Here is a 13,372-nt window from a genome sequence, read left to right as displayed (position 1 = left end):
TAAAAAGTTTTTTTTTGTCAAGACTCCCAAAGTCTTAGGTTATAGCTAACCTAAAACATCTGCAAAAGTCTTGTGACCTACCCTAAACATATCCTGTTTTATTCCAGCCACAACAAGTCTATAAAGTCTTTAGTACTCTGACTCAGGAGAGACCAACTGTGACCCATTTGAGAAAACACTGTAATACAGGGTTTCCCCAAGGGGTGCAGGTTTTGGGTTTTGCCCTTTGCGCTACACAGCTGATTCAAATAATCAACTGACCATCAAGCTTTGATCATTTGAATCAGCTGTGTAGTGTTAGGGCCAAAACAAAAACGTGCACCCCCTAGGGTCCTGAGGATCGAGTTTGGGAAACGCTGCTGTAATGGCATACACTACTACACAGCTATCTATTCTGTTGCCACTTACAGATTTCATTCTCTTTTCATTCTCTTTTATGGCTGACCATTGTGGACTGTGGTTCCCCTTTTAGTGCTCCATAACACTAATTGATGAGATGAAGCCATCTTAGATGATGGCCGCCTTTGGTCTCATTAATGTTATTCCGTCTGCTTGACTTTGATCTCTCTATAGACTAGACCGGGTGCAGTGTGTAAGTTTAATCACCTCGCCACTGAGTGTTGACTTAACGGCTTTGAATACCCAGTCAGTAATGAGATTGAGTTAAAGAGATGATCTAATACTTTTTAGCCAGTTGTTCTGAAGGTAGTGCTCACTAGCCAATAGTGGTCCCCGAAAATGTACTGTCAAATGCAGATGTGTGCACCACAACATTGCTCACTCGCTCTCACTCTGCTACATCTTGCTAGCTGTCACTCAAATGGTGAGAGGCTGCTAGGGGTTCTGGTCCACGTTGGGGAGATGGCTTCCAGAAAAACATTTACTTTCAAACTAGGGATTTCTTGGCAAATTAAAGTAAAACAGAAATTCTGCTCAGAGATTATGCATGTAGGAACTCCAAATTAACACATTCAATCCGGAGGTTTAGAGAATAATATATATATATATATATATTTTAAATTAAGTAGCTGCCAAAGATCCAGAGCATGCAAGTCTTTAAATCTAACTCGCATCAGAGATTGAATGACGGACTAACAAACATTGGTGCTTGAGAGTATAAATGCCACAGTCTGATCACAATGGGCTGACTGACGTACAATGAGTTATTTGGATGCAAAGGGGATTTGTAGATCAGTCAGTCTGCGTAGTCGCTAATGCCAGAGGAGTACAAATACTTAAGTTCTAATTTAAGTAGTTTTTTGGGGTATCTGTACTCAACTATTTATATTTTTGACAACTTGCTTCGCTACATCCAGGTTGCATCACATCCTCCGTGATCGGGAGTCCCATAGGGCGGCGCACAGTTGGCCTAGCGTCGTCCGACACATGGTCATCCCTACTGCCTCTGGCCTGGCGACTCACTAATACATTAATATTTTTTTAAATAATGTTTCAGTGTTGGGGTGTGTGCCTCTGGCTATCCATACATTTTGAAAACAAGAAAATGGTGCTGTCTGCTTTGCTTAAGGGATTTTAAATTATTTTTCCTTTTTAGTATATTTTAGCAATTACATTTATTTTGATACTTAAGTATATTTAAAACCAAATACTTTTAAACTTACTCAAGTAGTATTTTACTGGCCGACTTTTACTTGAGTAACTTTCTATTAAGGTATCTTTACGTTAATTATGACAATTGGGTACTTTTCCCACCACTGGCTAATGCGCTCAAACACTGCCATTATTTCAGTTGTGTGTTGCGATCCCCTGATCTGAAACAGCAACTCAACAGAGACGTGTTCAGACGAGAATTAGGGGTACACTGTGTTAAACTATTTCACACACCACTTGCAACAAATGTTTATTAACTAATTGCTTGCCACCCATGAAAATACTAACGCCAAGTAAATCAGTTCATTAATGGCAGTCTTTCACTGTCAGGTGACTGACTGGCTGTGACACTGAATACATCTATTTGATGGCCGTTACTAATGGCAGCCTATGCTGAGAAGGGCAGTGGGGATTTGTAAACTGGATGTGTGTTTTACATTTACATTTAAGTCATTTAGCAGACGCTCTTATCCAGAGCGACTTACAAATTGGTGCAAACACCTATGACAACCAGTGGAACAGCCACTTGCATCTAAATCTTGTTGGGGGGGAATCCGGGTTCAACAAGACTGTTGGCCAATTTAAAAAAAAAAAAAACATTTCAAAATAAAGCTGATTATCTCAATGCCTTCTGAGTTTAGACCTGACCTCTTCAGGTTAAAGGCAAGGTTGGTCACCACCGCAGGTCTCCTCTCCACAACGACCTGTGATCGGTGGCATCAATTGACTGAATCCAGGTTACAGCACCGTATGGGTTTGAACTCGGTTGTCTGTACACCACAAGACTGTGTTAGCCCGCTGATATAAAGCCTGGGCATTGCTCCTGGCCAGGGAGCTAGAGCAAGCCTTCAGGTCTCACTGGCAAGATCATCAAGCAAGTGTGGTTGACTGAACCACCTCCATTACATAGGTAGTCAAAACTGGCCCCAAATTGTGCTGACTGTCAAATTGTGGTGAGGCTGAGGGGTAGAGCGAGTATGGACGTCACATCAGTAGGCCGACCCTACAGTATGCTATAATGAGCAATGTATCACAGTTATAGGGCATCGGGACATACAGTGTTTGGAACAATGACAGATCTTGTCAATTGCAACGGAGACCAGAAAGTGGGACGACATGTTTATTTCAGAAGAAGAGGAAGGAAAGATGTTTTTTTTGTGTTGTCTTTCAGTTATCTTCACTCTCTTCTCCTTATAAGGGAAAGGAATGGTTGCGCGAATAAGGGCGGAAACGCCGCGCGGTGACAGCTGGGAACTGCTACATTCATACAGGAAGAATAAGGCAGAGCAGTCAGTCAGTCCGCTTGCTCGGCACTCTCCCATAGACTATTGACAGTGATTAAATACATAATCAGTGCTGCTTGTCCAAGTTAGCAGGTAAGGATGACGTTTTATAACTCTTTGGGCATATGCTACCTTATATTACCTCCTCCTAAATTGTTTTAGAAGTGCGAACTTGTCCGTGTCATAATGCGCCTCCGACTCCATTGCATTGATTATTCAGAAATTATGATTTCGCGTGATGCTGGGTCGATTGCTGGCTGATTGTCAATTTGTAGTAACAAGACATTATTCCATGGTTGCAGTATTTTGATGCATTTAATATTTTAATCCAAATGTGAAGTGATTCAATTTTGCAGACTAGCGCAACAAGGGAGGGGTGTGCAAAAAAAATACAGGAAATGCCGAAACAGAGGGACCGGAGTATTTTTGCTCATTAGTATTTTGGTCGAGTTCGGGACTCTATCTGCCTGAATAAATCGTTAACTGGTAGTAGTTTAACTTTGCTAACCAACCTTTTTCATGTAAAATGGTGTTTTCATTACATAAACCGTTCACGTTACAGTTTAAGAACCGAACGAAACAAAGCTAGAGTTTCTATTGGACAAATTCAGGTAGGTTCAACCCCGTTTCGTTTGCTTCCGTTTGAGAAACGTTTTGCAACATCGGCATAATGAATACGCCACAACTAACCTTAGCTGTTTCGTTGTTGCTTTCTAGCTATAGCTAACTACCTCGGTCGAGTCCCAATATCATTGTCATCGGCTTGTAAAGATTAGCAGTGCTTCGCTGGCTACCTAACCATGATAGCTAGATGAAACATTGGGCATCCCAAAAACTGTTTGGCTCTGGATACCGGTAGGCGCAAGACGCCGGCGTATGTTTGCCCTACTTATTCCTTACTAAAGCAGAAATGACCTGTTTTCTATTATTTATTTATTTTATCCCAGACTAGAACACACAGCAGACTGCGCCTAAGTGCATTTTCCCTTTATGTCTGAAAGCATTTTAAGCGCGCTCTACCCGGAGGCTGTTGGCGAGCCCGAGGCTGTTGGCGAAATGTGTAGTTAACCTACTTCAATCCGTCATTCATAGGTCCTGATCCATGCTAAAAAGGGAAACTATGTGCCATTGCCAATGTGCTTAGAGGGCCCTTGAATAATACAATGCGTTTGAAACATGCCCAGCCTTTGGAAAACAGATGTTTAGCTGGAGTTTGCAATAAGACTTCGTCCTACTTTCCAAGTGCACTTTAAGCACTTTTCTAACTGTCCATATAAGCAACTAAAGTTGTCCCGTCCTGCTTTAGTCACAGGAGCAGGCCTAGGTTGAGGCATGGCACTGACATGGCAACAAGGAAGTAAAATAAAAGTTTAACTCTGGGTCCACCAGCCCTTGTATAGCCAATCTTCCAAGTACAGGCCTCGCCCATACATGTAGATCAGGGATAGGTATGGTGTGCAGAGATGTCTATTCCCATGAGGGCAGTTTGGCTGTAACTGCATACATACACACATAATATATCACGAATGACCTCCAGACCTGTCTGCTTGACCCCTAGCACCTTAATAGTAGCGCCAACCATTTTTCTTAACATATTTCCAAAGCATGAGTTAGTGTCTCTGAGGCAGCGAAATGTTATTGACATCGAAAATGAAGACTGCATCTCTGCCCGGCATCAGACATTTGCAAAGTGACAAGCAAGTAACCGGCCGGGAAAACCCCGATGGCTGATTATTACCAGTCTCTCTTAATGGTTAATGTCATGGTGTTTGCTTATTGTCATTGTCATCTGCTCCCCATAAAACAAGTGGGTCTGCATGTATTTCTCTAACATGAACAAGACCTTGATTTAGAGGCTGAAAGGTTAATCTCAAACCAAATCAAAAGCCATTGAATCATTTGGTGGCATTTAGCATGCCCCTGCCCTATGTCACAAGCAACATATTGCTCTGGGAGAGTGAATGCTGAGGGGATTATCCCAGCAGAATAGAGCGACATGGATCCACTGTCATTAATGGGGTGAGGTCTTTGTGTTTCCACTCAGGTGACAGTACCTGACACTCACTCAGATGAACAAGCGATCTGGTTTCTGTTATGCAATGTCAGCCTCTAGGCCTGGGGGGTGCACTCGTGCAAGGGCATTTCACAACAGTAGAGATCTAACACTTACCACTTTGTCAACACAGAGGACTGTTGTTGAGAATATATAGATTTAGCTGTGTGCACTAAGCCTGTGTAGTTATGAGTGGTTACATTTTAATATGAGCCGGGTATTGGGAAATGGGAATGGGAATATCAGGGAGGGAAGGGCTGTCTTATTACCTGCATACCTGTACTCATCAGGTCTTAACATGTCCCCCAAACACATTCCAGGCCTCTTTTTAAACCACAAGTTGGGTTAAAGGAAACAATTGTCTTCCCATTTTTGTTGTCAGTCCAGTTGTCTATGGCCACAATCTCAGATTTTATTGGCAAAATTGCAGTATGCTGCCTATTTTTAGTAGACAGTATATGACTTGACGGAATGACAAGATGTAGGCTAACATGCTGCGTGAAGTAGGCCTACAAATGCAATTTAAACTTTAAATGAGTGGCCAAAATGGTGGGGGAGAATGTCCCCGTCACTAATTCTGCTGTCAAACCCACTTGGTTGTCAATGACAGCTAGTGATACTTTGTTAGCAAACAAGCAGTGACCAATGAACCCACCTTAGCTGATGTGTCGTCTCTCCCCAGGAATGGCAGAGTTGGCAAGTCTGGTGCAGCGGCTGGAGGTGGCTGTGGGTCGTCTGGAAGCCGTGTCGGGCGATGGAGGTGGCTCTGCTGGTGGCTCTGGAGGTAACCTGGACTTTTCCATATTGTAGCCCATTTCACACAAACATGAATGCAAGAAATCATGGAAAGACTGAGATGGAGTAGCGAGTCCAGGTTCTAATAATGCTAAAGAAACGTCCACAGTACCAGTTGTCATAGTTTGTTTTAGATAATGGAGGTGAAATTAAAACATGACTCACAAGCAGAACAAACAACCCATAAATGTTGGTATCTGACGTTTCTCCCTGTTGCCACCCATTCCTTGCAGTTGTGGCAGCGTACGTGGAGGCCTATGATGCCATCATCACCGGATCTGTTGGCCAGTACATGACCCTCAGCCAGCAGATAGGGGGTGACGTCCAGAAGCATGTAAGTTAAATTGCACTAGAGGGACAAGTTGCCTTGGAATGCTCATCACGTCTCCTGCCATGCTTATCAGTGGATGTGTAGCATACAATTAACCAAACCGGGACCTTTCTCTAATTTCTCCCCGCCTCTCTCAGGCGGACATGATGAAGCAGGCGTTCTCCTGTCAGAGACAGCTCCTGGTCACCTCCTCCTGCTCCCAGAAACCCTCTGATGTGAGTTGGTTCATCCATCATCAATCCTCTTAACCCTCAACATAAGTTTTTAGCAGAATAAGTCATTATTAAGATCAACTGAACAGTGGATATACTGTAATTGCCTCATTAACGGATGTATTGGCAATGAATCAGCAGTGTAGCAATTGGGTCAACTAATTCCAATGCCATAGCATGGTTTCCTTAAGTTTTTCCTTGCCACACATTATCTCATTTAATGATATTCCCTTTTACCCATTCTATTGCACCCTGGTTGACAGTTAGATTATATCATTTTTTGTCATCGGGCACAAACACATTTGTTTCTTTGCATCTCTAGAATGTTCTGATTTAAGTCATGGTTATTTTCCCTCTATAGGCATCCTTGACTGCTCTCCTGGCCCCCGTCTCCAAAGTGATCCAGCAGGTGCAGACGTTCCGCGAGCAGAACCGCTCCTCGCCCCTCTTCAACCACCTCTCGGCCGTCAGCGAGAGCGTGCCTGCCCTCGGCTGGGTCGCCATGGTGAGGGGAGAGGAGGGGCTTGACATTGCCACCGCCACCAGTGTGTGTGGGGGCAGTGTGTAATTGCCGGAAACAAGCATGTCTTTCATTCAGTAGAAGTCTGAGACGGTTGTTTGGCAGTGAAATTTGAACAAATTTCGTCAAGCAACAGTGCGTCACTGTTAGAACTCTGGAATTATAATTATTGTTTTGATGAATGAATATTAATGAGACCTTCTGCATTGTAAACCTAGACTTTGGTATGCCAGTGGAAGCAACATTGAAAAGCCATTGTAAGCCATCACACCAGCTGTCTCCACACGAGCTCTGTTTGACGAGGAACAACTCTCCTGCAACGTTCTTATGACGTTCTTGCTCTTCCAGGCTCCTAAACCAGGTCCCTATGTGAAGGAGATGCAGGATGCTGCCCAGTTCTACACCAACCGGGTTCTCAAGGACTACAAGGAGAAGTAAGGACTACAAGTCCCCTACGTAGTTAAGCTCCACACTCTCTCATAGTTGGATACTGTATATTTTCTTCATCCTTTGGTCTCCCTCCTGTTGTGTTCAATTCCCTTGTGTCCTACACCTTAGGGACCAGAAGCATGTGGACTGGGTGAAGGCCTACTTGTCTATCTGGACTGAGCTGCAGAACTACGTCAAACAGCACCACACCACCGGACTGGCCTGGAGCAAGACTGTAAGGCCTTTCACTTTACTCTCTCTCTCTCCTCGTGTCAGTACAGGAAGGATTCACTTTGTCAGCTTCAACAGACGTAGTGTTGGGGGTGATCCTAACCGTTACCATAGGAGTAAAATAATGACATGGGCTTATTTAGGAAAGTGGAACGTTTCCGAATAGAAACGTTCTAATTATGTTTATCGAACATGCGTGAAGCTCTGTCTTGTGAAATATGGAATCGTTAGACTTGGCTCTGTTTGACCTTTCTATCAGCACAGAACTAAACGTCACACTCGGTAATCAAGTGTTGTCTTTGGATTTATGTGCGATAAGAGGGCAAAGGTAAAGCCACCGTTGTTTGTTACTCGTCAGCCCTTTCCTATCTGCACAATTCAAACAATTTTATTGAATTAGACCAAGTTTTTTAAGAGCTGGAAATGGCCATGTCTAGGCATGTGTATAACCAGGAAATGGCCATGTCTAGGCATGTGTATAACCAGGAAATGGCCATGTCTAGGCATGTGTATAACCAGGAAATGACCATGTCTAGGCATGTGTATAACCAGGAAATGGCCATGTCTAGGCATGTGTATAACCAGGAAATGGCCATGTCTAGGCATGTGTATAACCAGGAAATGGCCATGTCTAGGCATGTGTATAACCAGGAAATGACCATGTCTAGGCATGTGTATAACCAGGAAATGACCATGTGTGCATGTGTGTTTCGTCCATCCCAGGGTCCAGTAGCCTCTGCCTCTGCAGCTCCTCCTCCCTGTGCCGGTCCTCCTCCCCCCGGACCTCCTCCCCCTCCCATGGCGTCGTCTGGTGGCAGCGGAGACCAGGGACCAGACAACCGAAACGCACTCTTCGCTTCCCTCAACAAGGGAGCTGACGTCACCAAGGGTACGTGTTGAATAATGAATCCTCAAAAGTTCTCAAGAATCAGAAGCTCAATTGATTAAGAAGTACTTTGGAACATACAGGGCTCACTTGAAAAAGATGTCCTTCTCAATGTGACTTACTTGGTTAAATAAAGAAAATTTGAGAAGCAGATTGACCCTAGCCCTTAGATTCAGTGTCCGGGGCCACCCGTTGTGTAAACCAAATTTGATTTGATGAGCTGAATACAACAGGTGTAACATAAAAACAAGGACATTACTATTTTATTTAACTAGGCAAGTCGGTTAAGAACAAATTATTTTTTACAATGGCAGCCTACTCTCAATAACGAGGCTATATACAGGGGGTACCAGTACCGAGTCATTGTGCGGGGGTACAAGTTAGTAGAGGTCATTTATAAAGTGAATATCCCTAGATGATAAACAGCTTGTAGCAGCAGTGTGAAAAACAAGGAGGGGGAATGGATGTAAGTAGTCTGGGTGGCTATTTGATTAATTGTTCAGAGGTCATACAGCTTGGGGGTAGAAGCTGTTAACGAGCCTTTTGGTCCTAGACTTGGTGTTCCGGTACTGCTTGCCATGCGGTAGCAGAGAGAACAGTCTGACTTGGGTGACTGAAGTGTCTGACAATTTTATGGGCTTTCCTCTGACACCGCCTATTACATAGGTCCTTGATGGCAGGAAGCTTGGCCCCAGTGACGTACTGGGCCGTACGCAATACCCTCTGTAGCACCTTACGATCGGATGCCGAGCAGTTGCCATACCAGGCGGTGCTGCAACCAGTCAGGATGCTCTCGATGGTGCAGCTGTAGAACTTTTTGAGGATTTGGGGACCCATGCCAAATCTTTTCAGTCTCCTGAGGGGGGAAAAGGTGTTGTCGTGCCCTCTTCACAACTGTCTTGGTGTGTTTGGACCATGACAGTTTGTTGGTGATGTGGACACCAAGGAACTTCAAACTCTTGACCCGCTCCACTTCAGCCCCGTTGACGTTAATGGGGGTCTGTTCGGCCCTCCTTTTCCTGTAGTCCACGATCAGCTCACATTGAGGGAGAGGTTGTCCTGGTACCACACTGCCATGTCTCTGACTTTCCTATAGGCTGTTTCATCGTTGTCGTTGATCAGGCCTCCCACTGTTGTCGTCAGCAAACTTAATTATGGTGTTGTCGCGTTTGGCCACGCAGTCGTGGGTGAACAGGGAGTACAGGAGGGCATTCCTTGTCTACCAGCACAGTACCACCATGTGGGCGGTAGGGTAGCCTAGTGGTTAGTGCATTGGACTAGTAACCGGAAGGTTGCAAGATCGAATCCCCGAGCTGACAAGGCAGTTAACCCACTGTTCCTTAGGCAGTCATTGAAAATAAGAATTTGTTCTTAACTGACTTGCCTGGTTACATAAAGGTAAAATATATATTTAAATGTCTCACCCATCTTACTGTATGTTACTCTAATAATAGCATCTGGTAAATGACTAAAATGTAAGTATTTGTGTTCCCCATCTCGTACCTTTTTATTACTTTATGTCCCAAGGCCTGAAGCACGTGCCCAAAGACCAGATGACTCACAAGAACCCCAACCTGAGGACTCAGACCGGCCCGGTGCGCACAGGGCCCAAGCCCTTCACTACCTCCAAGCCGGCTGTCACCGCCGCCGCCGCCTCCTCTCGCAAGCTGCCCCCCGTTTTGGAGCTTGACGGCAAAAAGTGGAAAGTGGTGAGCTGGATTGGAAAAGTAGTGTAGCTTCAGCAGCGGGGGCATGGATGGTAGAGCCAGAGGGAAACAAATAGACTGACAAACAGGCCCGGAGAGTTTCATCAGTGCACCACATCTGCTTCTCTGACAGTCAGTTCCTCCTTTGGGAAAACGGTTCCTCTAGGCAATGTTCTCTCTCCACAGCCCCTTAAAGTAACTGTCAGTGAAAATCTCACTTTTTTTTAAAGTTCTTATTTTGTTAATTCATATCCAAATAATGTTGTTGAATGTTATACTTGAATCTGTGGCCAAAGCATAAATTGGACAAAAAATAATATTAGAAACAAACCTTTTAAAAAAAAATAAGCTATTTCCTCATAGAGGATGATGTCATCCTCCTGAAGAGGATGAGCTGGCCAATCAGCGGTCAACTCGCATGAATATTTTTATCACCATTATACGCCCATACCGTTCTGTTTTTAGGGTACGCCCACACATTCCAACACCGAAAGGTGCTTTCTAACGTACTTAATTACCATTGTTTGGAAGACTATTTGACTCCCACTTTAATAAATGATTGTTCATTTTTCATCCAAATCTGGAAACAATGGACAGTTACTTTAAGGGCTTGGCTGTGTTTCCCAACATATGCAACATGGAAGTGTTTCCAAACATTGGTGTGCATGACTCCATGTGGTTTACTTGGTGCACCCAATTGTAGGCTTTATATGAGTCATAGTAAACCCAGTGGTTTATAAATATTTGTACTATAAAAATATCTACTATATAAGGAGAGTTTCCACTACAGTGAACTCATGATGGGCGTATTTCAGATAAGTGGGCTGTTGGTTTGCCGCTGAAAACTGAATGCACGGGTTTAGCACGCACTGATCATGACAGCCCCAAGCCAGTATATTTTCTCCCTAACGCCTAACAGCTCTCCCTCCTGTGTGATGACCTATAGGAGAACCAGGAGGGTGTCCAGGGCCTGGTGATCAGTGACACAGAGCTCAAGCAAGTGGTGTACGCCTTCAAGTGTAACAACAGCACCCTGCAGATCAAGGGCAAGATAAACTCCATCACTTTAGGTAAGGGCGGACCCCATGTTCCCGTGCGTGAACAAATTAAAAGGCTAACGAAGGGCATTTGTTAATATGATTCCTTTCTTGCAGACAACTGTAAGAAACTGGGCCTGGTCTTTGACGATGTTGTGGGCATTATCGAGGTTATCAACTGCAGGGACGTCAAGGTCCAGGTGTGTATTTTTAAAATGGATTCATGCGGAAATGGACACTGTGTGAAAAGGCCTGGCACAACGGTGACAACAGATCACATCAGCTTTTGTCTCATTACCATTTACATATTAAAAGTCTCCAATGTGACTAGTACTATGCATGTTTTCCAAACTGTTGTGGCTGTTTTGTCTATGCACTGTACCCAACAGATGATTTAATTGTAGTTGATTCACTCTTAAAGATGCTCTATGCAGACATCGCTCTGCTATTTCCTGGTTGCTAAAATTATAATTTCAGTTTGTGACAAAACAAGCAACTTTAGTGCAAAGAATCATTGTACCATCTAAACCGCTGGTGTACAAAAACGAAAGTATAAGACACAAAAATATAACTTAATGGGAAGCATAGAAATTGCATACATAGAACAGATATATATATATATATATGGCTGCTTAGACTTTCTTTCAATGAGAATTGCATATCTATGTGAATTTGGTTGAGTTGCCCAAAAATGACATTGCAGCTTTAACCCTATCTGGTGTGTTCAGGTCTTGGGCAAGGTGCCCACCATCTCCATCAACAAGACTGACGGTTGCCATGTGTACTTGAGCAAAGATTCGCTGGAGTGTGAGATCGTCAGCGCCAAGAGCTCAGAGATGAACGTGCTGGTACCTGGTAAAGATGGAGACTATGTGAGTACATTTATGGGGGAATTTGGGGCATCTAGGTGGCATAGTAATACGTGTTATGTGGAAATGTTGATGGCATATATTATTGGCATGGCATATATTATTGATGATAAACTAACGTTTTCTCCTTTGTCTCTCTCTCTCTCTTAGACTGAGATCCCTGTTCCTGAACAGTTCAAGACTGTCTGGGATGGCAAGAAGCTAGTCACCACTTGTACAGAGATCGCTGGATAGAGGGGCAGCCAGCACTCGTAACAGCCTCCCCTTTGCAAATGCCTACCTGACTGATCGACCGACCAACCAGCTAACCAAACCACAAAGTAGACTGAGGTGCCAACCTAGCCCAAAATGTTTTCCTATCCGCCAATCACAGCTTTCGCTGTTTCTTCCTTCAGCCAATGAAAGGACTGCTTGCTGTATCTGGAGCGTTCCTTCAGCCAATTGCAGGGAGCAGCTTGTTATTCGATTTGGTTATCCTCATGGCCAGTGAGTGCATTCAAATGAGTTTGCCAACAACCAGGATCATTTCTGATTTGATCTGTACATTCCAGCAAATGATAAAAGCCTTGCTCCCACTATTATGTTTATTTATCACACCTTCTCTGTGGTTTAAACTCCTATGCCAATCAGGCTATGCTTCCTGTTTCCTTCAACCAATCATTTAATAGGGTTCCCATTTCCCCTCTGGTCGGGGGGCAGGTGTTCAGGAGTCGAAGGTTTGTTTCATTTATGCAATTCATCCGTGAAGCACATGTACAACCAAGCCCCTCTTTACAGGCGACGTAATTAACATTTCATAGGGATTGATTAACTATATGTCATCGCTCTTAAGTCGGTGAAATGACGAGTTGCGTGCAGGATCACTGTCTTTAAAAATAAATAAAAAATAATCAAAATGCTGAAAAAAGATTGAAAAATAAAAAGTTTAGTTCCCAAAACATTCCCTTTAGCATTTTTAAATTAACATTCCATATTATTGAGACATATGGAGGTGAACTGTGGCGAAGAAAGAGGGAGAATGATGGAAGTATGTGGTGAGTGTGACTTGACTTCAGCACAAGCTGGAAGTGAGTGGTTCTAGAGATAGACAAGACAAACAAACATATTCTTGAAGAATCATTATTGGCTAAGTTTGGGGTTACCTCCCTTAAGCTCTGAATGACTGTTGTAACGATCTGTGTATACATTTCTTTTTAATGCTAGAGTTGTCTTAACTCCACTGTCGCCATCACCTACACATCAATCCACCTAGCCACTCTTGTCTACAACATCTGTGGTTATCCTGTTGTAGCGGTCATGCTCTGTGGAGTTTCTTTTGCCTCTTTATTTGGGTCAAGAATCAACATTTTGCTCATCAGTACTGGAGGAAGACAAATGTTGCAATAAAATAATTATAAGAAATCAGTCTT

At 43.7% G+C, this 13,372-nt stretch overlaps 1 protein-coding gene across 1 annotated transcript; it reads left to right on the top strand.

The window, feature by feature from the left end:
• The first annotated feature begins 2,819 nt into the window (after window positions 1–2,819).
• On the top strand, window positions 2,820–13,367 carry LOC118398260 (adenylyl cyclase-associated protein 1-like). Its single transcript, XM_035793424.2, has 13 exons — window positions 2,820–2,987; window positions 5,630–5,731; window positions 5,976–6,076; window positions 6,211–6,288; window positions 6,647–6,790; window positions 7,154–7,239; window positions 7,364–7,469; window positions 8,189–8,354; window positions 9,879–10,060; window positions 11,004–11,127; window positions 11,212–11,294; window positions 11,823–11,966; window positions 12,114–13,367. Exons 2-13 carry the CDS (start codon window positions 5,632–5,634, stop codon window positions 12,195–12,197), a joined length of 1,398 nt encoding a protein of 465 aa, XP_035649317.1. The 5' UTR covers window positions 2,820–2,987; window positions 5,630–5,631; the 3' UTR covers window positions 12,198–13,367.
• Window positions 13,368–13,372: the final 5 nt, after the last annotated feature.

The sequence above is a fragment of the Oncorhynchus keta genome, chromosome 19 (genome assembly GCF_023373465.1).
Source record: "Oncorhynchus keta strain PuntledgeMale-10-30-2019 chromosome 19, Oket_V2, whole genome shotgun sequence".
Classification (NCBI taxonomy): domain Eukaryota; kingdom Metazoa; phylum Chordata; class Actinopteri; order Salmoniformes; family Salmonidae; genus Oncorhynchus; species Oncorhynchus keta.
Note: the sequence above shows the minus strand (reverse complement) of the source record. Positions and strands in the feature narration are given on the sequence as shown.